Raw genomic sequence first — 26,971 nt, forward strand, 5'->3', positions numbered from 1 at the left:
AGGCGGGGAGGGGCCAGGCAGCTCCCCTAGGTCCTAGGCGCACTGCAGGATTTCTCAAAAGCAGAGCGGAGAAAAGGCTAAATCCCAACGGACACCTTCCCCCACAAAAAAACAAAAACAAGAAGCCGAAATCTCCACCTTCCACACCCAAATCCTAGCTCAACTGGTTAAGTCATGTCCTAAGAAATTATCCTTGCAATGAAATCTGCATGAGAGCTGTGAATGAGCTCGATCACTGTGGCGTGGGGTGCAGTTCCCCTCTTTCCTTGGGCCTGAGCAAAAGAGGAATCAACATGCTCCTAGCAACCACGTCCCTAAGTAAAAATAACATCAACAACAATAATAACAGGACGGGCTCCCCATACTGAATTAAAACTAGAGCCATTCGGGGTATAAAATTCGGCCCTGAAATGTGGCCCCGGCCCAGTCTGCCGACCTCTGCAAAGACTGAATTCGTTATGCAGGGAAAATGCAAAATGTAAAACAAACCGGTATTTTGAGAGGGGTTGTACAGAAAACCCCTTTAAAGTGAAAGAGGGGCTTTCAATAGGAGAATGCACCTGCTGGGAACTGCATGGTGGGGGAGGAGATGCCCCCTAATATGATCTCCCCCACCCCTCACCCCTAGCAGCGGGCAGAGGCAGATGCCTTTTGAAAAGGAATCACGCTGCAAATGTAGTCACAGCCATTTAAACGTGGCCACCGTGTGCAAGGACTAGGGATCCAGATGGTAAAAATTTCAAGGAGAAAATGTTTGGGGTCTGATTAAAAAGGCCAGATTTCCTGTCAACATCCTGTCTTCTTTTAATTTCAAAGATTCCTTTTAAGCTCCAAGTGACAGTAAAACCTCCGATCTGAGGATTAAAGTCACACGGGCCTCCCCTCCCCCTCCTCCCCGGGAGAGTTTCCCCACTGGCATTTTAAGATGTCACCCGGGAGACCTCCAAGAGCCACTCATCCTTTCCCCCCCCCCCCCCAATTTGGAGTCGTCTTAATGGGAGCAAGGACGGCCTCAGCTGCCAGGAGCCGCTGTTTCCAGCCACCTCGCGCACCCGCCACCCCCAGCCGCTGGCCCTTCCTGCCCTGCCCTTTCTCACGGCAGCTGTGAGAGGTTTAGGGGAAAACCAAGGCGTTTTCGTTTCATCTCGCTGCCCCCTTAAAAAAAATGAAAATGAAACAGTCGCCTACTCCCTAGCAAAAAGAAAAAGATCCTCTGAATGACTGGGGGGTTCCAGGGGTGGGAGCGCCCCCCCCCATTTTTGCCCGGGCGTTCGGGATTCCTGCCGCAAACGTTTAGGGTTCGGTGCCCCCCTTCTCAGTCCTAGAGTCGCCCGGTGTAAAATTTCAGAAGCCAGAGGTGGAGGGTGTGAGCAGGAAGTGTATCTGAAGCGGTGCAGGAGGAGGGGTGCTGGCAGGGGAGGTTAGGCCCTATCCACCCTCCGCACCCCACCTCCGGGGCCTCGCCCTGGTCCCGGGGCTCTTCTTCCCCTTTGCCCGCAAGGCTGTGTCGGAGGGATCCCGACTGGGGAGGAGCGAAACCCCATCCGCCCGTTTCCTCATCAGCGTCTTTCAGCCGGGCTCCCCGAAGGTGGAGGGGGCAACCCCCGCCCCCGCCCCGAAAAGCCATCCATGCCGGGTGCATCTGAGGAGGAACACCGAAGTCCCCTGGCGGAGCGCGCAGGAAGACCGAAAGCGCTCTGGGCCCGGCCGCTGGGTTCTCGCGGCGAGGCAGCGGGCACTTTCCCCTGCCTTTCCCGGCCGGAGCCCCGGGGCCCGTGGGTCCTGCCGCTGAGACGCCCGGATCGCCAGGGCCGGCGTCCGCCCGCCCCCGGCCCCGCACTCACCTTGAACGCGACGGGCAGCGTCTTGTTGCAGCGCCAGTGCGAGGGCAGCACGGAGCAGAGGAAGTTGGGGCTGTCGGTGCGCACGAGCTCGCCCGCGTGGTCCGCCAGCACGTCCACCATCGAGCGCACCTCCGGCCGGGCGCGCCCGCCCGGCCCCACGGCCGCCTGCGCGCTCAGCGCGCCGCTGTTCTCGCCCATCTTGCCGCCGCCGCTGCCGCCGCCGCCGCCGCCGCCGCCGCAGGGGAAGGCCGTGGAGGGAGGTGTGAAGCGGCGGCTGGTGCTCGGGTCTACAGGAATACGCATAACAGCGGCCGTCAGGGCGCCGGGCGGGCGGCGGCGGCGCGGCTCCCCCGGGGGCGGCCGGCGCGGGCGCCTCCTCGGCCGCCGCTGCCGCGAGAAGCGGGAAAGCAGAAGCAGCCGGGCCGCGGCCTCAGGGCGCAGGGGGCGGCGCCCGGGGACGCCCCGCCGGGGGCCCGCCCGCAGCGAGAGGCCTCGCAGCCCCGACGGCCGCGCGCAGCCCTGCCCGCTAGTCCCGCATCCTGGGCTCGCGGCCCGGCTTGCGGCCGCCCCTCGCTGCGGGACGTCTGGCTCGGCCGCCGCGGGGCCCGCGCGGGCTGTGCCGCCGCCGCCGCCTCCCGCCCCCGCAGCCCGCTCTTGTGGCCGCCCCACCGACTGCGCGGCCGCAGCCCAGAACAAATCCTCGAGAATCGAGTGGCGGCGCCGGGCCGGCCCGCGCGGGGTTAGTAACCGGGGGCCCGCGGGGGCGGGGCCGGCCCGAGCGACGCGTCGCGCAGCCAATCGGAGCCCCATCGCCGGCACCTCGGCCGCGCTCGTGGGGGAGGAACGGGGACCGCCGAAGGCCGCCCAACGGGGAGGGGCGGAAGGCCCCGCCCCGGGGAGGACGCCCGGGTCGGGGGGCCCGGCGCGTTAGCCCAGAGCTCCTCGAAAGTTCGGGGGCCCCGGGGTCAATGCTAAAAATTTGGTCAAAACGCCCGGGCCCTCCAGAAGGCTCCTGGGCGGCTGCCTCTTGGGCGGCGGCTCCCTGACTCGGGGGCCGCAGCTTCCCTTCTCGCGCCCTTTCCCCACTGCCGGTAGCTGGGCCTTCCCCGCTCCGGCTGCTTTCGGCCTCTGATGCCTGTACTCTCTGCTGCGGGACGTGGGGGCTCCAAGGCCGGTGACATCGATCGGGTAGCCGACCCCAAGAGGTTTTTCACCCCGCGCCCGGCGTCCCCCGCAGTCCCGCAAATTATTTCAGCCCAAGGGCTTCCACCGCACACGAGATTCCACGACCACCAGCTGCCTCTGCAGCTCCCAGCGCAGCGCGGCTTTGGGCCGGGCCTCGTTGGCCCGGTTGCCGACCAGGGACAGACGGGTGTCCTGGGCGGCGGGAGGTGGGGGGTCTGGAATCTGGCTTGGCGGTGACAAACCCCGTTCCTCTCCGCTCCCCCCAAAGCAACTTTCAGGACCGAGCAGGCCTCGCTCCGTCGTCCTTCGTTGTGGCGGCCCGTGATTCTTTGAAAAACACGATGGAGCCTGGAAAACGCGAGTGTTCCCCCCTGATTTTTGCCCCGCGCATATAGCCACGGTCTCGCATCGCGCAAGAGGTCGCGAGTCCACCGCAGGAAGACAAGCGTGCGGAGAACGAGGGGATGGCTGCCAAGCCAAGGGCCCCGGCTTCCAGAGGAGGCAATTCTTCCTCCGCGTGGATGCGCACCGGCCCCCCGAGGGCCTGCGCCTCCGTCTTACCGGGCGGTGTGCTACGGCCGCGCCACAGGGACGCAGACCTCTCTCTCTCCCGCCCGCGCGACCCATCGACTCCCGGGGCTTCACGGCAGGCAACCCTGGCCTCTCCCGCCTCGTAGGCCAAACGAGCGGGCCTAAGGACAAGCTGCAGCGGGGAGGGGAACTGCAAAGATCAAGCCCCCATTCATTCTGGATTAACGCCCCAGAGGTGCTCCCTCGAGTGCAGGGAACCGACGAAGGCGTACCGAGTCTCGGCCGTCTGGAGACTGGGCTGAGTATTCGTTGTTCTCGGCGCTTGACAGGTGCAGTGCAACAAATTCCAAGCCTCGGAAGCGAAGAAGGATAGAATCCGAAAGTGGCCGCCAGATCGCAGCCGGGATCTGACCCCGGCCCAGTGCGCGCCATTTCGTCGTTGCGGAACGAATTCAAGACCCGCGTGCGCTGCAGGGCGGAGAGGCTCCGGCACAACCTCGACCACCTGGAGAGCTGGTCCCTGACCCTGTCGTCGCCTCACGTCAGCCCCTCGGGCCATTTCTAAGGCGGGGACACCGAAGGACCCTACGGGATCTATTTAGAGAGCCTGCGTCTCGGAGTTGCAGATCGCCGGGGCCACGGCCCTTGCACTCTCCCATACGGGGAGGCAGTAGCGGCGGAACCAGAAAAAAACGAGGTACCGGGGCGTTGGTGCGTCGGACCTCTGGGAGCTTCCCGCCAAAAGGCCCACCAAGTTGTGGCCAGGTACGGCCCAGGGCCGGGGGGGGGGGGCGACCCGTGTGGCCCTGGAGCGGCTGTAGGGCCAGGACCCGCTGTATCAGAGGTTTGTAAATTCGATTGGTCTAGTGGTTTCGGTTTGCACCCGTGCCCTTACTTGCCCCTCCGCCTGATTTCTCCCTCATCCTACGGTGGGTTCACAAACGGACATCCTGAAAATGAGGTTCCTGTGGGTCTCGGCACCTGGCACAGGATCCGGCGTGGCTCCAGCCCTCCGGAGGGTACTCACTGCGTGTGGGCGTGTGGGCGCGGGAACCGGGGGACGCTTGGGGCTCCAGCCTGCGGTCGCCCGGGCCCTCCGGGCGGGGAGCAGTTTCGGGAGCCACCGCTAGTTGGCGCCTGCACTCTGCCCGCCGTGGAGTTGCCCGGCCAGGCCCTGCCCACAGATGTATGCCAGCTTCGGTCGCGTGTCTAGGCACAACGGGCCGCCTCCTAGGAACTGCGCTTTCTGGGCAGACGTTCTGGACAATTCCTCACCATCTACGCGGCCAGAATAAACCTATGGCTTTGTGTCAGACCAAAGGCTGCCCTACTTGCCCTGATGGACACGGATGCTTCTCTGGCACCCCACGGGCCCTGTGGCACTGGACCCACAGAGCATTCTCCCTGCCAGAAATGCACAGTCCTCTCCTTCCTCGTCCTGAGGGGCCAGAGGAGGACACACAGAAGAACAGGCCAGCCCATTCCCAATTTCTACCAATGGCTAACTTACATCCTCCCCATCCCTGACCAAAAGACCTAGGGCCACCTCTCTTTCTGTTTTTCTTTTTACCATTTCGAGAGGCAGTTGGACAGCTCCCACTCCCTTACGTGGGACACGTGGATACCCTCTTCCTTCCCGTTTTCTATGGCTAGACATGTCCTTTCCCTCTTCTGGTGGACTGGTGCACCAATCTCCCACTTTCTCTTGAATGGCTCCCAGCTAAGAGCAGCTCACATTGTCCACAGCAGCGTGAAGAAGCCAGGAGGTCTGGTGGTACCTTAACGCAGAGTTGGGTAAGCAAGGACCCAAACTGGGGCCCACAGCTCTCAGGACCTGGGAGCCTCTCCTCCCACCAGCATCCTTTGCCCCTGGGAGTGAGATCATGGCGTCAAAACGACCATGCGACAGGGCGCCCTCCTCTGGCTGCCTGTGACCCCCTAGGGGTGTACTCTAAAAGCTTTGGTGGTAGCAGGGTGCCTGCATGTCTCCCCACAGGCCAGAGAGTTTACAAGGTCAGGTCTGATTCGTCAAGAGTCTGGTGCCTGGGATGGGGTGGGGATCCCCCAAGTGTGCCAGACACAGGACATAGGTGACATGGAAAACCTTCTAGGAAGTTCACTGGTTGTGGAAGGGGCCTGAGATCTGCAGTTCCACTGCCTGTTTTCCTTTTTCCACCACCTACCGTGAGCTAGGGGACATTGCTTAAAACCTCTTTGGCTCTTGTTGATTTCATTCGGAAAGTAGGGCTAAGGATTGTGGCCTCCTCACAGAAATGTGTGTAAGGTGCTTAGCAACCCCTGGCATACAGGGGGTGCTCCATCCATGCGAGCTATCGCTGCTGTCACACTGAAAAAATAAGGCCCGGAGACCCCTCATTGGGGGCCCTTGACAAGTCTCTTCCTCTTTGTGGGCCTCACACTTACCATCTGTGAAATATCCAAGTCTCAGCTTCAAAGCTTGCCAGGATTTGGAGCCTAGTCCATGGCTATCCTGCCCCACCTTGGTTCGCCTAGGGGCTGCCTGGGAGAGGTCAGGACTGTCTGTGACTTGCCTCTAGGCAGAGCCGGTTGCAGGAGGGTTTTCCAGCTACCATCACGGGGCTGCCTGAGCCTGGATCTTAAGAAGGCTCAACTTCTTTCCCCTAGGCTCTTAGACCCTCACCCTGGAAACCCACTGACCCCCACCTCTTATCCCACTACAGGCATATATTCTCTTGACTAGGAACTGGGCCTCAGCTGATACTGTTAGCCACCACTCCATCCCCAAGGAGGTTCATGTTCCCTCTATCCCAAGTCTCATGGGAGCCCCAGTCCAGTTACTAGCAGAGGACTGTCTTCTAGAAGTTAATGATTTCTTCCAGTCTGGCCTCCACACCCTCGGTCTGGTGAAGCCCTCCTGTGCCCAGTGGCCTGGAACTTAAGGTGGGACGTTTCTGTCCCTCCGTGGAGCCTCAGTTTCCCCTTCCGTGAATGGAGGTGGTTCTGATGGCTCTGTTTCACAATCCAGAGGATTAAAGACTCCCTCCAGGAGGGCAGGAACATTGTGTTTCCCCACATCTAAGGCCCACCTCCCACCGTTCCATGGGGAAAGAAAATACTGCTAGTCAAACCTAGACTTGCTTGCATCCCGATTTCAAGTATGTAAGTTTATACATACATATTATCACACACACACACACACACACACACAAATTAGTGAGAAAAGGTCATGAAGAGCAACATTAATATGGTCAAGGGGTTGTTGCTGGCAGGGTTGGGGGCCCTTACCCCAGAGAATTCCTTCGGGCAGCCTCTCTGGAAGCCTCCTGAATGTGCAGAAGGACAAGTGTGCCTATCAAATTACAGGGTGGCTCTTTTTTTTCTCTTTTTCTTTTTCTTTCTTTCTTTCTTTTCTCTCTTTTTTTTCCTTTCTCTCTCTCTCTCTTTCTTTCTTTCTTTTTCTTTTTTTTTTTTTTTGGAAAGGACCAGACTGTGAAGGGAGGGAAGGGAAGCTGGAGAGAGCCCTGTGGTTAAGGACACAGCTACTGGCTCTGCCACTGACTGCCTGTGGCACTTCCGCACCTCCCCGAGCCTCCGAGCCTCCGTCCCCTGGCGGGGGGAAAGGGGAAGAACAGCTACAGCAAGGACTGCTGGAGTGTTCCCGTGCCCAGGACCTGTGTTCTGGCTTTAGTACACGCTTTCATTTCACCCGGCAATTGTGTGGGGTAGGCCTTATGCCCATTGAAACAAAGAGAAATGTCGCTCAATATTTTCTGGGTTCGGGAGAACCTGAGTGGGGTTAAAAGGCTGATCTGATGCAAAATTTGGGGATCAGAGGCACCACCCGATTGTGCACCGCTGCCCTGGTTGAACAAAATATTGGGGAGAACTGATGTCTAGATAGTGAAAGTGCTTAATAAACGTTCACGATCACGATGGTGGTGGAGCCGGTGGAGGGAGGGGGTGCGCAATAGACACAGTGAAATAGCCATCAGTGTGGAAATTAACAGACCCTTCCGGCCCAGGTTGGGAAGCAGAAAGGGGCTGCATGGGTCATCTGCTGAGGCTTACCTGCCTCATGCTCACCTCCGGCCTCAGAACCTGCCTGTGAGGAGATAGACTCGGCTGTGTTCCCCAGTATACAGATAGCCACAGTGAGGCCAAGAAAGTGGGAGAGGCTTGACCTGTTTCGCTAAGGAAGAGCTCTAAGGGAGCTCTAAGGGACTAAGCTCTCGCAAGGCCAGGCAACTACATGCTGCAACCAAAAGCAGGGTGAGCTGACAGCCACCCACAGCCTCCACCAACTCTGCCTCAGCCCGCAGGTGGGCTGGGCCAGGACCCACCTGATGGTACCCGGTGCCTCACAGCCAGATGGGACCTTGAGCACCCATTGCTCTGGGGAGATGCCAGAGTCTGTGTGTCTCCCTCAGGTCCTCAGCATCCCTATCAGAACGGTGAGAGTGAGCTTCCATGGTCCCTAAAAGCACCCAGCTGGCTTCCTGTGGACCTCCAGGTAGGTTTTACTGTGACTTTGGGGCCAAGTCCATGGGGCCCCTTTCCCCACCTCCCACCTCCTCAGGTGGCACTGGGTCCCTGTTTTGTGCAGCCCTGGACCTCTACCCCAACTCCCATGGAGAGCCTCCTGAGAGGGCACTCAGCTTGGGGAGTTAGAGAGACAGGAGGGAAGGATGGAGAGAGGTGGTCTCAGTGTGGGCCTAGCCAGGGGAGAGGAGGCAGGCCCCATAGTAGCCAGGGAAGTGGACTCTGGTTGTCCATCTGTCCTCCCTGTTCCTCCCTTTCATCATTTATTAAACAGGAAAATAATTCCGGTAGAGCCCTTTGGTCTATGACTAATAATTGCCCTAATTAGTTGGAGTCCTGTCGTATGCTGGGACTTTTATTTCATTTATTGCTAATGTTCTCGGGGCTTCTGCAGGGTATTTAATTCTCTCCATTTTACAGATGGAGAAATTGAGGCTCAAAGAGTGAAGAGCTTCCCCACTCTGGGCCTCAGAACTGGAGGGCCTTTATTTCAACAGGATTCCTTGATCCAGACTCTGTCTCTGCTCTGCTGGCTGGTCAGAGTACCTTAGCCTCTCTCTCTAAGTCAGTGAGGGGCAGGGTTACAGAGCGCTCTGCTGGCAGAGTCATCAAATCTGAGGATTCTTTGTTGGGAGGGAGGGACAGAGGCTGGTGAGAGGGCCCTGGGTAGCTCGGAGGCCAGGAGGGTTCTGGAAAAGGCAGATTTTCCCAGGCCCAGGAAGGGGCTTTAGCTCTGGCAGGGAGGGAGAGAGCTCCTCTGAGTGGCTGGCACTTCTCGCACTTCCTATTGTGGGGGAAAGACAGGAGGATTTTCAGGTTCAAAACATCTCCAAGCCTTAATCAGATGGTAAGAATAGCTGCCAGTCAGAAACCAATGTTTGGAACTGAATTGGAACCATGGGATTAGAATCTTGAGCTCTATTAATCGTTACTGACAACAGTTAAGCTTCCGGCATGCTGGGCCTAATCCCACACTCTGTGCTCATTTGTGCCTCACAGGACCCTTATTGGGGAGGTCAAGCATTCCCCCCACCAAAATCCTATAGGTGAAGATGTAAACTTGCCCAAGGTCACACAGCTGGGCAGCTGTGGAGCCAGGATTACAACCAGGCAGCCTGGCCCCACAGTCTGTTCTTGTGGACCAGAATCAGATGCTTGAAGTTCTAGTCATGGAAGAGAATTAGAATCCTGGCATGAGAATTGTGGGCAGGATTCAGAATTTTATAATGGGCTCTGAGATACCATATCCAAAATCTCCCATTTGTCAAGCGGAAGAACTGAGGGCCGGGGAGGGGAAGAGTCTCCTTCAAAGTCACCGCCTAGGCCAGAGGCAGAGTCTGGAACCCCCTCCTGCCCGCTCCCGGGGACCCTGGTCCAGGATGCCTTTCTCTCTGTGGCAGGCCCTCCTTACCCCACCGCCCACCCAGTGGCTCCCCAGCCCAGCCAGTCCCATTAGGGATTTTCCACCCCCCCCCAAAAGGTCCTAATGACTGTCAGTCCTTGTGAAGCCTTAATTAATCTCAGAGGCTGATGGCTCTGAGGAGACTGGGGGCTTTGGCCTTACGCAGATGAAGATTACGGCTCCATTTCATGTGGTGGTGAAGGAACGCCTCAGACATTCCTGCCAGCAATAAAAGCCACATGGCTTTCCAGCGTCGCCCTTGGAAAAGAAAAAAAGCGCAGCCCTTTGCGGAAAGAAATCAACTATGTGCTGTATGCATGGCATGAGATAAAAACGGGGCATAACGAGGTGGAGAACAGTCGGTCTCTTATGCAGCTTCCCGAGGCCACCGAGAGTGGCAGGGCCGGGCGGTCGAGAGCCCAGCAACAGCCCCAGGGAGGGGCGGTGGGAGCCACAGTGGAAAGGCCTCCGCCCCTGCACCTGAGCCGGGCTTCAGATGCCCTCCATGCCCTGCTGGCCGGGCTGGCCCCCCGGCCAGTGAGTCCGGCAGTGACACAGCATCCTACTTGCAGAGGGTCCCGTGCCCGCTCCCCTGCTCTGCCGTCACTGCCTCAAAATCCTTCAGACTCTTTGAACCAAGGGTCAGTGTTTTCATTCTGCCGCCGAGCATCCCTAGATTAGGTAAGCCGTCCTGGCCAACAAGTCACCCCGTCAGCTGACAGCAACATCTCCCCAGGCCTGGGGAGTCATGTTCTTTTGAGCACCTACTTTGCCAACATCATCTGAGACGAACTCCAGAACAGTTGTATGGCTTGTGCTGATGGGGCAGCTGAGGCTCTGAGAGGCTTCCACGTGGCAAGGAAGCTGGATGTGGAGTGGGGTCCCTCTCCCTCCAAAGCAAGTGTCTTAACCACTCTACATGCTGCAATATTTCATCTTCACCATGCTCCGTGGGGGCAGCGATGGGCAGGGTCAAGCTCTTTTTTTTTTTTTTCCAAATAACAGAGGCCAAAGAGGTGAGGTTGCTCAGGGGCATGTCCAGTGGCTAGTGGAGCATTCAGTACCAGGCTGCATGGTAGGGATGGGAGCCTGCATCCAGATGGCTGGGGTGGGGGGGTGTCCCAGTTTTAGAGTTGTTTGTTCTGCTCCTAAATGTGCTAGCTCTCTGTGTGGGTCACTGTCTTCAGTCTGGCTGGGAGGTAGCAGGAGTCCTGACGTCTCCCACCCCTCACCAGTGCTGGGTTCTAAACACCTGGAAGTTCTTCTTTGTGGCTTTCTGCACTCTTTCATGCCCTAGTTTCCCTCTGCCACGCTCCCTGGTTGGGGAAGCAGTTGCACCCTGTGTCTTGATCAACTTAAAGCAGTCCCAGTCCTCAGTGAATCCTAGAAAACTGTGGATGAAGGGGTCCTAAAGAGGTCATGACCTACAACATGGGCTAGGCCCAAGGCTCGTGGACCTGGCTGCTGGCTCCAGGAGAGCCGTCCCCTTATTTCTTGGTGGGTGACCCTGGACAAGTCCCTTCCCTCTCTGGGCATCAGACAACTCATCAGGGAGCTAAATGCATTGGGCCACACTGATCCTCAGGAGGACTGTCCATCTTCAGTGTTCTAGAATTCCATATTAATCCAGGACAGTTCTGGGGCTACTGAGGTCCAGGAGAGGTCAGAGGCATGCTCAGGGTCACGTAGGAGGCTCACTGGCTGCTGGACTTGACTCTGAGGTCCCTGTGTGCTGGCCCAGCTCTCCCCTGCACAAGACTTTGGAAGGCCTAGCCTTGGTCTTGTCCCCCCTCTCCTGCTCCCCAGTCCACCTCAGCCTGTCAGGCGCTATAAGGGTCCAGGTCTGTAAGCCACAGCTAAGTGGCTTCTGTTTTTTTATTTATTCTGGGTGTCTGTTTTATTTTTATGCTTTAAACATATTTCTGTTTTATATACTCTTCTGTTACTATATTTTACAAAAAAATATTTAGAAAGAAAGGCAAAAGGAGGAAAATAGAAAATGACATACCCCTGACCCAAAGCTCTAAAGAAATGGACAAAAATGCTTACATTTTTATACAGTTGCAAAACTGCTCATCGTGTGTCAAAACTGGGGAGTGTTTGTTCTCGACCAGATCACTGTTTCAACCAGATTGTCCTGTCTACCAGCTCAAACTCAGCCGAATGATCTGGTGGCCTCTGAAGCCATCCTTCTCAAGGCAACATCCCCTTAAGGGGCATTTCTGGGTGCTCAGCCCCCACTGAGCATGCTCTCTACTGAGCTCCTTAAATCTTACCAGTTGTCCTCCAGATCCGTGTCATTGGGCTTCCTCTATGTGCGAGGAACTAAATGTCACTGAGGAAGCCTGCTGGACCCAGCCAGGAAGGAGCAGAACTGGGGTTTGAACCAAGCTCTATTGATGCTGAAATTGTGCTTTGCTCACCCCCAGGAGCTTCATCCCATGGCCTGGGCCCCTCAGTTACAATAACGAATGCTATCTACACTTTACAGGTATTATTTCGCTTAAAATTCTCATGGCCAGCTTATGGGTTGAGCCCCCTGTCAACATCCCCATGATAACACTAGAAAAACCGGGGCCCAAGAAGCTTGTAACTTGCTCTAGTTCACCCCACAGGTAAACGTGAGAGCTGAACTTGGCAGCCTGCCAGCCTGAGCTGCCTGACCTGGCTGCATGAGGAGCGTAGACACCATGGAAGACAGAGTAGTGGCCCAGGGTCCACAGGGGACCCCGAGAGACCAAAGGCCAGCAGGGCTGGGTGGCTTGGATGGGGGGGTGGTCAAGCAAGGGAGATCTGCTCCTGGAGTGATGCCAGCCTACCTACCCCTCCTTGCCTACCAGGCCCATGGCTCTTGGGGAGGTGCTCAGGATGTGGGCAGAGGCGAATAGACACCTCAGCAGGCCCATTAATCCCTGCCTGGCATGTCTAGGCCATAGGCTCAGACACGGGGCACTCTTTGTTACTGCCTGTTGGCCTGCATTTGTCACTGGCAAGGATGTGATGTTTAGCACCTGTGTGTCTCTGACTGTACCTGAGGGGGTTTCTGGAAGGGGATCCTAGAAGGTGCTCAGACCTAGGGTGGGGGCTGGGCCTTCTTACTGCCCCATCTTTGAGGCCCACTCAAATCAGGGCTGGCCCTGATGATGTGACATTCCTTCAGCTTCCAGAAGCCTGGCCCCATCCCTAGGGGTGCAAGTGGAAATGTTTCCAGGCCTGTCCTCGGGGAGCCCTGCACCCGATGCAGGGAGCTAGGATGGACAGGAAGAGGAGAAATGGGAAGCAGATGCGACGGAAGTTCTAGATCCGCTCGGTCAGCAAACACTCATTGAGCACCTTCAGCCCACAAGCAGGAGGCTGTCTTAGGTGCCGGGGTTACTGCTGTGGACAAGACAGGCAGTTGCCCCACGCAGCTTTGATTCGGCGAGGAAGGCAGAGGATAAACCAGGAAGTAAACAGACAAACGCACCAGTATCTGATAGCGTCCTGGGATGCTGGAGAAAATGATGAAGGCCAAGGGACGGAAGATGACTGGGTGGGGGCTCTGGGCCAGGAGGTGGTCTCCCTTACTTTAGAGCACGTGCTCAGTGAGGGTCTCTCGGAGGAGATGATATCCGAGCCGAGACCTGGAGGCTGAGAAGGACCCAGATGGAAGAAGGAAGAACTGCCTTCTCCCACTTGCTTTCTCCCACCCCGCTTTGGACCGGGCATGTCCACAGTTCCTAAAACATTTTCTGCCTTCTATCTCTTTTGCTTTTCTCACAATGGCCCTGAAAACCAGATGGGGAGACTTGAAGTACCCAATGTGCAGCTGAGGAAACTGAGGCTGGAGTGAAAGGGGCTTGTAAAGTTTGATGCCTGAATGCCAGGACCAGACCCCGCCCCCTCCCTGGGGTCTGGGGCTCCTCCAGCCACCCCATCCGCCAGCTGGTTCCTCAATGCCCAGGTCTGGGCAGGCTGCAGCCAGAGGGGAGTCAGGCAGTGGGCATCGTTTCTCTGGGGTCACGGGGCTGGAAATGTGGGCTGCTGGGCAGGGCCCGGGAGGGACAGCAGCTCGGGGCTGGGAGGGGGGTCCAGAGCGGAAGGCGCCCAGCCCTGATTGGAACAAGGTGGCTGCACTGGGAACTCAGCTTGGCGTCATTGATCTTGCCCGGTGTTCTAGCCACCAGGCGGGGCCAGCGCCGGGCAGGCTGCCGGCTTTCCCAGGTGTGGGGACACCCTGGGGGAATGGCTTTTCATGTGGTCATGGGGTAGGCATGCCACCCAGCACGTGGGGGAAGCCAGGGCGTTGGGGGCACACTGGCAGTTGGGCGGGGGGGGGGGGGCGTCCTGGAGACTTAAAATGCCACAGCCAACAAATGTCAGGCTCTGGAGACAGAGTCACAGACTTGAGGCGCTGAGACTGACAACAGTAGAACCCTCGTCCCTGGAACTCACATTAATTGAGTGCTCCCCGTGTGCTCGGCACTGTCGCCATCACCACACCCGAGGAGGTGGGTTCTCGTGTCACCCCCACATGGTACGCAGACGGAGGCTCAGCAGGGTAGAGGACCTGCCTGCGGTCACACAGTTACAAGGCTTTTATCCTAGAATAGACGATCCCTAGGATCAGAGAGTCTTAGGGGGTGGGAATCACAGCTGGTCAACACTGGGAGGACCTTGAAGATCCTTGAGTCCAAGTCCCTTATGCCAGAGAAACAGGTCGGAGAAGGGGACGTGGTTTCCTGAGGTCATAGCATGGCTAGTGGCCAAGGTCAGGACTCACCACTCACCTTGGGAGCTTGGATGGACCCTGAATGTGGGGTCCAGGGAGGGGGCACTGGGCCCCTTTGACCCTTAGTTAAGACCTAGTCTCTCGCATGTTACCAAACTTTCTGGTAGGTAACTGACCGTTTCCTGCTAGCCCACAGGGAGTTCTTTGAAACATTTAATTGAATACCTCCTGTTGCAGGGAACCTTTCCTTCTAATCTTGCAATCCTTGTGGGAGGAGTTTGGTCGTTGATGCAAGTCCTCTTGGAGCCACTGTCAGTTTAGCAGAGCAGGATGGGGCTAGGGACAGGGTTTGGAGAATTGAGGGCCTGGAACAGGGGAGGGATTAGCTCTTTGGGATTCTGCACGGCCAGCACCCCCATCTCTCTGTCCTCATCTCCTTCTACCTGCCCCCTCCCTGTATGCAGCCACACTAGCTTTCCTTGCTGGTCCTTAAATACCAATCCTACCCCTACTGCCGGGCATTTGCTATAGGCTTCTCTTTCCCTGGAGAGCCCCTCACATTCTGTCTGCATGGCTCCACTCACCACCTTAATCAGATCCTTGTCACCCTCTGTAAAAGACCTTCTCTGAGGCCCTGTGCTTCAATAATGGCAGAATAATGGAGCCCAAAGGTGTCCACATCCTAGCCCCTCTAACCAATAACATGTGGCCTTAACACAGCAAAAGGGAGTTTGCAGGTGTGATGAAGGTTAAGGACTTCAAGATGGGAAGCTTATTCTGGACTATCTAGGTGGCTCTAATTTTTCACAAGGGTCCTTGTAGAAGTGGAAGAGGGAGGCAGGAGAGGACAATCAGTGGGTGATGTGACATGGAAAACTGAAAGAGTCACCATGGAAGGGAAGTGGGTGGCCTTTAAAAGCCCAACAAGGGGAGGAAATGGATTCTCCCAGAGCCTCCAGAAAGAAACACAGCCTTGCTTATACCTTGATCTTAGCCCAGTAAGACTCACATAGGACTTTTGACCCCCCCACCCCCACCCCGAGCTGTAAGATGGTACATGCATGTTGTTTGAAGCCATGAAAATTTGTGGTAATTTGTTATAACAGCCCTAAGGAAATCAATACAGCCCTGTTCCTTGATTTATACTTCTTCAGCCCCTTTATCCTTGCCTGAGAGATTATGTCTCTACTCATGAACTATCTCTTCTCCCCCGTAGAATGTCAACTCCAGGCGGGAAGAGTTTTGTCTTTTCACCTGGTGGTGTCTTCCTAGTTAGAGTTGCCAGATTGAGCAAATAAAAATACAGAGAATCCAATTAAGTTGGATTTTGGACCAATGACAGGCACTTTTCTCGTATAAAGTTATCACAAATTTTGCAATTCTTTATACATCTGAAGCTCAGATAATCTGGGTGTCCTGTATTTGGTCTGGCAACTCTATCCCCAGTGCCTAAAAACATGCTTGGGTACCTACAAGGGTCTCAGTAAACGTCTGTCCAATGAATGAAGTACATAAATTAACGAATGAATGTTAATTTCTAGTTTAGGAATCTGTTTGGTTTTCAGAGTGCCTTCTGGATAAAGGGTATTTAATAGCAAATAATCGAGGCAAACCGTGTTCCGGCCCTGGCTCCACACCTGGTGCTGTTCTGAGTGTGTTACAGTTGTTGCCTTGTTTGATTCTTACAGTAACCCGATGAGGATATTAGCTCATTTTCCAGGAGAGGATACTGAGGCCCAGGACGTTTCCCAACTTGCTCAGATTCTAGCAGCCATTTGAGTAGCTCAGCCAAGCGACTCAAAGTCTTTGAAGAACCTGACCTGGAGAACATTCTAGGTTCATGTCCTGACACACTTTCTCACACACAGTAGATCTTCTCTAACAGCCCATGATGACTTTGCAAGCGGTACCCTCCCCCATTCTGGGACTCCAGAACTCCTCCGTGTGCACTGAAGTCCCATTCTAATTTCCCTTCATTAGGAGACCATGCTCCCAAGATGCCTCAGCCCCTCTCTTCGCTACTCTTGTGGCCCCTGCCCCTGACACTGACCTCCCTGAGATCAGAGAGGGGTCTCTTTCAGCTCTTTGGCTTGAAGCTTAGAGCCTGGCTCCAGGGAGGTGTCTAGAAACATTTGAAAATGGATGGATGAATGAATGAATGGGTGGATGAATGAATGAGTGAATGACTGAATGAGGGAATGAATGGATGGAAGAGGGAATGAATGAACATTCAACTATTTCACACTGGGCTTTAGTTTTAGAGTCTATTAAAGGACAAGAAGAGTCTCTCATCCTCCCACCCCATCTCTCAAAACACATTTTTTTTTGATTATAAGAATAATACACATTCATTAAAGAAAAATTGGAAAATAATAAAATTACGAAGAAGAAAATTAAAACCACCCATAATCCTGCCACCCAGAACAATTGTTAACATTTTGGTTTTTAGCCCTCTGGTGCTCCTACTGTACGTATAGATTTAATTTCTTCTCTCCTCCCCCGACCTCCTTCTTTTCTTTTCTAACACTGGGAACATATATTACATACTGTTTTCAACCTGCTTTTGAAACGTACCAACATATTGTGTATGTTTCCTGCCCTGCTCATCAAATCCTCTCCCCCTTGGCAGGGCAAGCGTCTGTGCTGTAGGGCATGGGGGTGGGGTGGCGGGGCGGCGGGGGGTGGGGGGGAGATGTGTGAAGACACCCTGCTTCCCCTGCTGGACCACCGTAGTGTTCCCTTGTGGCTGTCCCTTTCGGGTGTTTGTGTGTTTGTTATGAAGGCACTGCCGGGAACACCCTGGTATACACGTCTTAGCCCCATTCCAGATTCCTCCCTTAGGACCAGCTCTGCGCCAGCCAGTTCCACTGGGCTGAAAATACCCATTTATTCAGCCATTTGTCCACATTATGGTTTAAGGCTTATGGTTTCCATCCCAGATACTTAGATCCAGCCAGAAGATCCAACCCTCACAGATGACTGCAATCTGAGGGTGCTTGTGACCTCGGGCATGTGTAGACCTCATACTTGTTAATAATACTCTACCTGAGCTCCCCACGTCCCAAGCCCTGTGCATCTCCATATGTCCTCACAAGCACTCTCCAGGGGCCGGCATAGCTGTCTCCCATCTTACAGATGAGGATCCTGAGGGTCTGAGAACTAAGTGGCCTGGCTGAGGTCTCAGAGCGGAGACACAGGGCACCTGGGATCCGCCTCAGGTCAGCCTGACTCCAGGGGAGGATGACTGCCCCACCCTCCTGGGGCCACACCCAGGTAGACCACTGATTCTGCTCCACGGAACTCTGGGCTTTCTAATCTGGGGCAGCAAAGACCCTGCCCCAGTATTCCTCCTGGCTGCTCCCCAAGGGGTCACAGTCCAGCATCCCTGGGAAGCAAGGACAGGGCTTTGATCTAAAACCTGGTGGCCAGATCCTGACCTATGTCCTGATGACACCGTGCCTCACCTCACCCTCTCCATCTGTAAAATGGGCGGGCAGATACTCAGAGGACAGCCTCCTGGGCTTACGGCTGCTTCAGCAGAGTGGTGGTGATACTCAGTGCTGAGTCAAAGGGAGAAAGAACTGGTCAGATGCACCGCCTTGCCAAGCCTGGTCCCAGGGGCAGGGGGCGATACTGGAGTGAGGAGGTCTGAGTACTAGGCTGGGCATGGGGAACCTGACAGCCCCAGATGGAGCCTGACCCCCACCCCCCAGCCCTAGCAGATGGGAGGCTATTTTTTAACTGACCCCACAGGAAGAAGAGGCCAGAAATGAGTTCAGGGGGTTAACCCAGGGCCCCAGGGCCCCTTCCTATTTGCATCCTCTTCCTCCTCTACCCAGGGAGCTGTGTGGACTTCATCTGGAGCTCCCTGAAGCCTTCCAGAGCTCCCAGGTCAGACCGCTGGAGCTAGAAAGCCACCATATGGCCACAGAAAGATGTGTGGGGAATCTGAAACACCCAGAGCCTGCCTGCCTTCCTGCCACCTGGCTAGGCCACCTCCTCCCCTGCCACGTTCCTGGGGACCCTGGGCAGCCCCTCCCTGTCTCAGCCTCAGTTTCCCCACCTATCAGATGACGGGTCCCCTGGAGGCATCTCTGAGGCCTCTCCTAGCCGGGAAACGTAGTTCTCGGTTGAGGCCTGTACACTGTGCCATCAGTCAGGGATTCCCGTGAAGCCTTGTCCCTCAAGCTCCAGCCCAGTGGACAGGGGCCACTGGCAGGTGTCTGGGGACTCCCAGGAAGAGGAGGGACTTCCTGGCCAGAGAAGCAGGACCAGCCTGGGTAGGGGTAAAGCAGCTTCCCCTTGCGGCCTCCCTCAGACCACATCACCAGGTGTCCTTTGGTCCCCACGGGCAGGGGTTCCTGAAAAGTCAGGGCGTCTGTTGTAGTGGGTGTGGCCGCTCATGCGTGCTCCTTGGCGCGTGGAGGGGGTGGGGAGAGGGCGGGGCCTAGGGAGGAGGCGGGGCTTTGCTGAGGGGGGACAGAGGCCCCTGAGCTACGACTGAGGCCCCGCCCCACCACACTCACAGGTCCTACCCAGAAGCCCTCGCTGGTGCTGGTCTGACCCCTGTGCTAAATGCGTGGGGGGCGGGGGGGAGTTGGGGGCGTGCGGTGGGGTGCACGTCCAGGAGGGTCGGGGTCTCCCAAATGCTCTCTGGGCCTCAGAAGCCTGGGACCCCAGGGGATCCGTAGCAGAAGCTGACTCTGACTTGCCTCCTTTTATTTATTGTGTGTTTAAAACAATGCTGTTAATACACAACATCAGTGGGTCTCTCACACAGCTCACCCCGACCCCTGTGATACAGCTGGTTTTGACCCTGGAACGATGTGAGGGTGGGGGTGCTGACTCCGGTGCAGCATATAAAAATCTGCCTGTAAATTTCGGCTCTCCCCAAAACTTAGTTAAGTTACTTTTCACTGGAAACCTTACGATAGCATAAACTGTCAATTGACTTGTATGTCACATGTATTCAGTACCATAAAGTAAGCTGGAGAAAAGGAAACGTTACCAAGAACATCAGAAGGAAGAGAAAATACTTTAACAGTACTGTGCTGTATTTATGGCGAAAAATAATCCACCTATAAGTGGATCCTTGAAGGTCAAAGCCGTGTTAAGGGTCAGCTCTAATATGAGCCCGCTGGAAAAAATTGGCAACTATAGAAAAACACTCCCAAAATGCTGAAGCCTGAAATCTGAGAGCCAGGGTGAAAACTCTGAGCCTTAATAGAATCGTATCCATTCTCACACGCTGAGCATTTCACATGGGCTGCAGGGCGGAGCTGAGCACTTGTAATACTGTCTCAGTAAGTTCTCTGTACTGTCATTCTCCTCATTGTGCGGATGAAGAAACTGAGCAAAAGAGAGGGCAACTAGCCATAGGGGAGGGAGTGGCAGAGCAAAGATGCCAGGCCTGGCTAACTGGCAAGTGCAGATGCTCTCCAGGTCCAGAGCTGGGCTCCCTGAGCTGACTGTGTTTACTCATTCATTCCTCCCCCTGTATTTCCTGAGCCCCTCCTCTGACTTAGATCTAACTCAGCATAGGGGGCTCGGTTGTGAACAAGACAGCCAAGGCCCTCATTTGAGCCGTCTGAATGGGCACAGGCTGAGCCCCAAACTTGAGCAAAAGCTTGATCGCAAGTTCAGGTTGTCACCGACTGAGCCATAGTCCTGTCTCCCCCAGTCAGTAGGGGCCACTGTGAGCTTTTCTTCAGCCGTGATGTATCTTAAAGCCCAGGTCGGAGGCCTGAGGAAAGCCTGGGAGGGAAGCCATCAAGAGCCTACCCGCCACTTCCGGCCCACTCTTCTGGGCCAAGCCTCCCTGGGGCAGGGGCCGGAGTGTTGGCCTGGGCCCTGATCCAGCCGGGGAGGGCAGAGAAGTCCAGATCCCCTCTTGCGCTTGGCTGGGAAGCGAGTCTCTGCTCAAGTATGGGGCCGCCCCGGGAGTCTGAGCTTGTGTGTACCACTGAGGAGCCCCAGGCAGCCCTGCCCAGTTCAGGTCAGCCACTGGAAGGGCTTGTATGTCCCCAGATCCTTGAACTGGGTCTTCTCTTCCTGACAAAGCCCAGGACGCCCAGCAGACCACCCGAGGGGTTGTCACTCCTCTCATGTCGAGAAAAAAGCAACACGGGTCTGGGTTCCCTTGCCACCTGTGCTATATTTTGGGGGTCTGCCCATGTTCCCCCTCTCCTCAGACAGGGCCAACTACCCAATCTGTGGCATTCAGTACAAAATGAAAATATAGGTTCCCTGTTGAAAAGGCAAGAAAAAAGCTCCTAGCTTTCCCCCGTAGTATCTCTTGACTTGTCATGATGTCTGTATTCGCTATTTAATGTTACATTCCCTTGGACATGGAGACAGTGTGCAGTGAGTGCAGACCCTCAAAGACATCCCCCCCGACCAAACCTTGGCATATGGGTCATGTGCCCCTGTCTTTCCCATGCCCACACTCACGTCCGGCCCTGCCTGTGTGGGCAGGACTGAGCCCAGGCCCCAAGTCCCCACATTCTCCTCTGTCTCATCCGACTTCACTTACAAAGCACAAATCCAAAGACGAAATTATTAAGAATTTCAAGATGGCAGCTGCAGAGCATTAACCCAAGCATAGGGGACCCTTTTGAGTTCAGAGCCCTGGGGTTGCCCCTGGGGATGCAGCCAGAGACGCCGCCCCTGCCTGAGGGAGAGTCCCAGCTCAGATATGGGTGTCACCCCACCCAATTCCCATCACAGCCCCTGACATGCAGGGGTGCGGGGGTAGGAAGTGTGGAGCAGACCACATGCATTCGGGAACTGTCTTTCATGCACTGGGCTGTGCCTGTGGAAGGCGTGGGCAGAGCCTGGCCTTGAACCCCACTATACTGCTTCTAAACGACGTGATCTTAGACAAGGGCCTTCGTTTCTCACGTTCTTCCTCTGCCAAATGCGGATGAAAATATTGACCCTGTAGGGTTGTGGATCTTAGCGGTGATGTGTGTAAAGTGTTGAGCCCAGTACTGGCAGGGTGAATTTCAGAGGTGAGTCAGGGCAGAGGAATGAGCACCAGGCCAGGGTGGTGGGCCCTAAAACAGGGGCAGAGGCACGTGTGGTTGTGTGCCCCTTACCCCACATGGGGCACCTGAGAGGGGAATTCCCGGGGACGTCTCCAGGCCAGTAGACTGGGGCAGGATGCTGGTGCACTCGGTGGGAGGGACTCCTAGGAGAGCTAGAGGGTCGGGGAGAGGAACCAGAGGGAGAGGCCCCCGCCGAAGTGCTCACAGTGCCATTACGAGAAGGATAACACAGGCCCCGGCCGGATGAGAAAGAAGCCCTTTGCCTGGGCCATGTATGGACCTGGGCTAGCCAAGGGATTTTGGCCTGGCTTTCTCGGAGCACTTTCCAAGCTCAGTTCTGGCCATGTTGTTCCATGCCCTCTCTAGGCCTCAGTTTCCCATCTACGCCCTGGTGAAGAAGAGCCACTGTACATCACGTGTCTTCTGAACGGACCATACACTGTGTTCTACACATCTCCCTTCTTTGGCCCTGAAATGACAATTGGTCCATTTCTCAGATGAGGAAACTTGAAGCCCAGTGTTGACTCACCCAGCAAGAAAGGGGTTCTGATTGGCCAGGCTTGCGGAAGTGCTACCGGCTCTTCCTGGGAAGGGGACCAGTGGAAACAAAGGAATGCTTCTCCAGGGAGACCTCAATGAGCTCCTAGCCACGGTGCTGTGGTGAGGCACACAGGCTCCAGATGCGGGCTGCATGGGGTAGAACCCCAGCTGGGGGATCTCAGGCAGGTTAACCTCTCTGGCCTTCAGTTTTTTCATCTATAAAACTGACTTAATACTAGCATTTGTCTCATAGTGTCATGAGGATTCAGGGAGCAGAAGTGTGGAAAGCGCATCGCACCTGGCACTAATAAGAGCTATATGTCAGTGTTTGCTGCTGATATCCTAGCCATTGCAGAGCTGAGCTGTTATAATTCTGTTTCCTAGACAATAATGCATTTAGGAATTCCAATTTTGTGCTTTTCCATTTTGCACTGAGCATCCAGCTATTATCTCTTTCAAGTCTTGAACAATTTCCTCTGTCCTTGAAAAAATAACTCCCTGCCCCCATGGGGCCTGTAGCCTGAGTGGACTGAACACGGCTCCCTGGAGCAGCTTTTCCCAAAGAGGGTTTCTTGGCACACCAGCCCGAGGAGGAGCCCATGTTCCTCAGCATTTAAAAGCTTCTGAAAATCCTTCAGCAAAATACTCTGTCGAACATGGTTAGATACACTCTTCCCCAGTCTTGTTTGGTCACAGAGCCCCTTTATTTCTGCTCAGCACCTGACACCATCTGCCGAACACACGGTGGGAGATGCCCCCCTCATTTCCTGGTTTCTAGGAAATGGCAGAGCCGAGCGAGCGAGAACTCTGAGTAATGCCCCTCACAGAGAGGCTCGGTTCCACCCCTGCAGAAATCATCTGCACTAAAGCTCTTCCCTCACTGCTCTGCTCGGGTCCCCTGTGCCCTCCCCTTTGCTGTCTGGTTCAGTCCCCACAGCAGCCCGGGGAGGTCAGTAGTGTCACTATCCCCATCTCACAGATGAGGAAGTTGAGGCTCAGGGAGGTTTAAGTGACCACACAGCCTACTGGCTGATCTGGGAGACAAACCCACAGCTTCTGATTCTGAACCCCACATTCTTTTTCTGAACATTGATAGGAAAAGCACAAATAGATTTCATTCTGCCAGGATCAGTCTTCCCCAGTGATTTGCTTTTTAAAAATCTAAAGTGTTCCCCCCACCAACTATACACTGAATGTATTAGAAACTTAAAATCTTTAGTAACTTTTCACCTGATGACAAAGGCAATCCATGCTTGCTGTGTATAAGATTTTTTAAACCTTTTGAGTTGGAAACAGAAAAAGGCCATAATCTCATTCCAAGAGATAAAGCTGGATGAGCATTCGGGCCGACACTCTCCTTGATCTGCATGGCCCAACAAGGTAGCTGTCATGTCCAGGAGACTATTTAAATTAAAATAATGAAAATGAAATAAGATTAAAAATTTGGTCCCTCAGTTTTTCTAGTTGTGGACTGGGTGGGCACATTTTTAGGGACGCGTGGCAATGAGCTACAGCATCGAGCAGCACAGACCTGGGACATTTCCATCATCCCAGAAAGTTCGGTTGGACAGAGCTGCTCTAGTCTTTTCCTAGACGTAGCCCGATGTACATGCATCGTGATTATTAACATTCCTGATGAGTTTCCTGGATATGTTGTATGTCTCTGCCTGGCCTCACCCACGGAGGGAAAAGGTGCTCCGGAGACGAACACCAGATGCAGGGAAAAACAGTCTCAAAGGAAATAGACCGAATGATAGCGGTTTTCTCTGGGTGTTGCGATTACAGCTTATTTTCAAATTTCCTAGATCCTTCAGGAGATCTACAACGTAAAATGCAGGTGGGGTGGGGATGTTGATGGATTTGTTTTTTTTCCCTAGTTAGTTCTCACTGCTTCTAAAAGCTTCAAGGTATGATCTTACCTGAGGCTTAACTTAGTAGTAGTAGTGTTTCTTAGATTGTCGACTCGTGAAGAGTGGGAGCCTGCACTAATTTTATTGGGAAAGGCAGACAGTGTTTTTTTCTCAGGCCCAGGGCCCTCCAGCCTAGGGCTGTTCTAGGTAGGGTGGCTTCCTGGGCACCCAAGCCACGCAGTAGTTCACAATGTCCTGCTTAGAAAAACCCCACGCTTAGTTTAATGCTCTGGGCTTGCCATCCTGAAATTCCGAATGATTTTTGTACAGGGGGCCCTGCATTTTCCTTTTGCGCTATGCCTTGCACAGTGTGTCGCCAGCACCAGGGCTGGGATTCTCCTCAGGATGGGTCGCATTTTGACTCGGAATCATTGCTTTTGTCCTCCTCAGACCACAGATGTGCCCATCCGTGGAGCACTCACTCTACGTGCCTGAGAACAAGTATGCTTCGGTCTCTCAGACATGTGCCTAGAGAGTGACAAAAATAGGGCTTGCAAGTGGGCGCGGGAGGGCCCCTGTGGTCTCTGTTCACACACGTACCCATGCTCAAGGTGCACGTCTACGCTGGCCTATTTCAGAGGCGGCCCGGTGCATCATGGGATGCTCTGTCCTACATCACTGCCCAGCTTAGATCCTGCCTGGATTCCCTGCCCTGAACTCCATGCCCGACCTCTAGGCCTGGCCCACCTCTCCTCCAGCCTCTTCCTCCTCAACTTTCCCACAAGACCCACAAGCTCTCCGATCTCTAAGAAACCTGTTCTATGTGGCGTAGATCCACCCCTTAACTCATACCGTTAATTTTGCATGGATCATCAATGTTCCTTCCTTCCCAGACCTACTCATCTCAGACTCTACCCTTCCTGGGAAGCCTTCTGGAAGTGTTTGAGAAGGGCCTAGAGGTGTGTTGGTTGAATAGAGGAGGCTATAAATCACTTTGACATCTGGGGGTGTCAGGGCTTCAAGAAGTGGCAAATTCTCAGGCCTTCAGGAAGAAGAGATGTCTGCCAGGTAGAAGGAAGAGGTTTGCTAGGCAGGCTTTGATGACAGACAGATTCTCACATGCATTTGGGCTTCACCAGCTACCAGCTGCATGACCTTGGATGAGTCCCATCCCTTTGCTGAGCCTCAGTTTCCCCGTCTATAATAACAATAACTCCTAGTGCATGGAGATGAGGTGAAATGAGATACTCATGCAAAGACCACACAGGGCCTGGCATACAGTAAGTCATCAGCAAATGCGGCTCCCATATCCCTTCCTCATTGCCTTTCTCCTCCTAAATAACATACCGTCACTGAGTCTGTTCATGTATTCATTTCTGCAACAGAGGTAGGGATAGCTGTGATGAAGATTTCATGAGGTCATGGGAGCATTTATGGAAGTCTCAGAAGGCTGAGATTTTACATGGATAGGGAGGGCATAGACCAGAGGGATGCTGGCCTATCTCCCTGGGGCATTTTCCAGAGGCAAACTCTTTCCACCTATCACTAGAACTTTGGCTCTGGTGGTGGTGGGGGGTGGGGTGGGCTGGGGTTAGTGATCTTTGCCTTTCATTTGCTCCTGTATCCCCAGTTACCAGAACATTGTGTGGCATGCATACAGTTGATGCTCAATAAATATCCATTGGAAAATCAGTGGTGCCAACTGTACCTTATCACGTCCCAAGTCCTGGGCATGCCAAGAATACTGTCTCCAGATTAGGATCACAATGTAAGCCGCACGCATTTCTGAGTACCTGCTGTGTACATGGTTCTGCCCAGCCCAGGGCAGACCCTTCCTCTACATCCTAAAGAGGTAGGCCCAGGGGGAAGATGACAGAACAGTGATTTGGCAAGAGGAAGAGAGAAGAGGGGTAACCAGCAGGTCCTGGGCTGGCAGTTCAGTGTTTAAAGATTTAGAAAACACCAATCACCAAATAATTAGGGACAAAAGCTCCCTGCCATGATTGCACCATGTACCATTAACTACAACGTTTGAGTATTTTCCTTCCAGTCTTTTTTCTAAAGCTGCCTTGCACTCAGAGCTGGCTTCCTCTCCTCTTGGGAAGGTAATGGCTGCTCCATAGAGGACCTCTGGGCCCCCTACCACTCCTAACATGGGGCTCCTCACTCCAACCTTTCTGGACCAGATAGATCTACCTAAAATAGGAGGGTGTGCAGAACCCTGGCAGGGGCTTTGCAACAACCCCCTTCCTCCATGGGCAGGGACCAGGACTCAGGTCCACTGATGGGGGACTGCAGGGAAATTCTCAGCATGGGGGGCACTTTCTGGGACTGGGGGGATTTTGGTGCCCAGGCAAATTAAGTTTCAGGCAGCAACATGACCAAAATGGATCTTTCCTCTCCTCCCCGCAACTACATTTCACCCTGTTTTCCATATGAGGGCTCCGAGTTTCCCCTTCCCTTAATACCTTCTGCTAGCTCTGCACCCAACCGCCTCTCTCATCTCAACTAAGGTGAGCGCCTGGCTGGCTCAGGCCGTGGAGCGTGAGACTCTTGATCTCAGGGTCATGAGTTCGAGCCCCATGTTGGGTGCAGAGATTATCTAAATAATTAAAAACTTGGGAAAAAAAAAAAAAAAAGGTGAGCAGACCAGCAGACCCACTGGTGCCAAAATATCATGACTACAGGGACCCAGATGGGCGCCCTAGAGCAGCCAAGTGCTCCCTGTGAAATTGTGGTCACCAGGTCACAGAGTGAAGGACGTTTGGGGGGGGCGATTTTGGTCACCCCTGCAAATCGTAAGTTATGGGCATCCACCCTTTCCGCCCACATGTAAGTCTGAACCTTTTGCCAAAAACACTTCCCAGACGCAAAAGAAAACCCCAAAGAGGAACCTAAACCTTCATGCCTGCGGTGCCGATTGGACGGGAGCACTCGGGCTCCCACCAGCAAGCGTTTCAAAGAATGAGCCAGCCGGCAAAGGGGGAAGTGAGGGGCCCTGCTGGAAACCTCCCAGGCTGGTCAGTCCTGGTTCATTCAGTCGCTTGCCCATTCATCCTCCCTTTCCTCTACCCATTTAGCAAAAAAAAAAACCCCTGGGTGGTCCTTCTTGACACATACAAGGCGGGGGCGGTGACGGTGAGTGACGGTGGGGCAGGGCATTCCCAAGGCCTGGAGGGGACAGGGGAAGGACCCAGGGAGGCACCCCAGGGGGGCGGCCAATAAGCTGGGCCTTGAGAGAAGACAGGCAGCTGTCTCACTTTCCCTATCCCGCTCAGAGTCAGACAGGCTCCTGCCCAGGACACAGGGGAGGGGACATTAAGTAGCCACAGTCCCCAGCA

At 54.7% G+C, this 26,971-nt stretch overlaps 1 protein-coding gene across 3 annotated transcripts in view; it reads right to left on the reverse strand.

The window, feature by feature from the left end:
* RUNX3 (RUNX family transcription factor 3) overlaps positions 1-26,971 on the reverse strand; it is a 59,964-nt gene that overhangs the window by 26,763 nt on the left and 6,230 nt on the right. Inside the window, exons 1-2 of one of the 3 annotated variants that reach the window (XM_059135863.1) lie at positions 3,833-5,116; positions 1,845-2,131 (exon numbers count right to left, since the gene is read on the reverse strand). In XM_059135863.1, coding sequence (XP_058991846.1) covers positions 1,845-2,131; positions 3,833-3,992 — 447 coding nt within the window. In that variant the 5' untranslated portion in view covers positions 3,993-5,116. Of the gene's footprint in view, positions 1-1,844; positions 2,566-3,832; positions 5,117-26,971 lie in introns of those variants that run through there. The other 2 variants (XM_059135864.1, XM_059135862.1) reach the window with 2 other exon arrangements.

Source organism: Mustela lutreola, chromosome 10 (genome assembly GCF_030435805.1).
Source record: "Mustela lutreola isolate mMusLut2 chromosome 10, mMusLut2.pri, whole genome shotgun sequence".
NCBI classification, from domain to species: Eukaryota; Metazoa; Chordata; class Mammalia; order Carnivora; family Mustelidae; genus Mustela; species Mustela lutreola.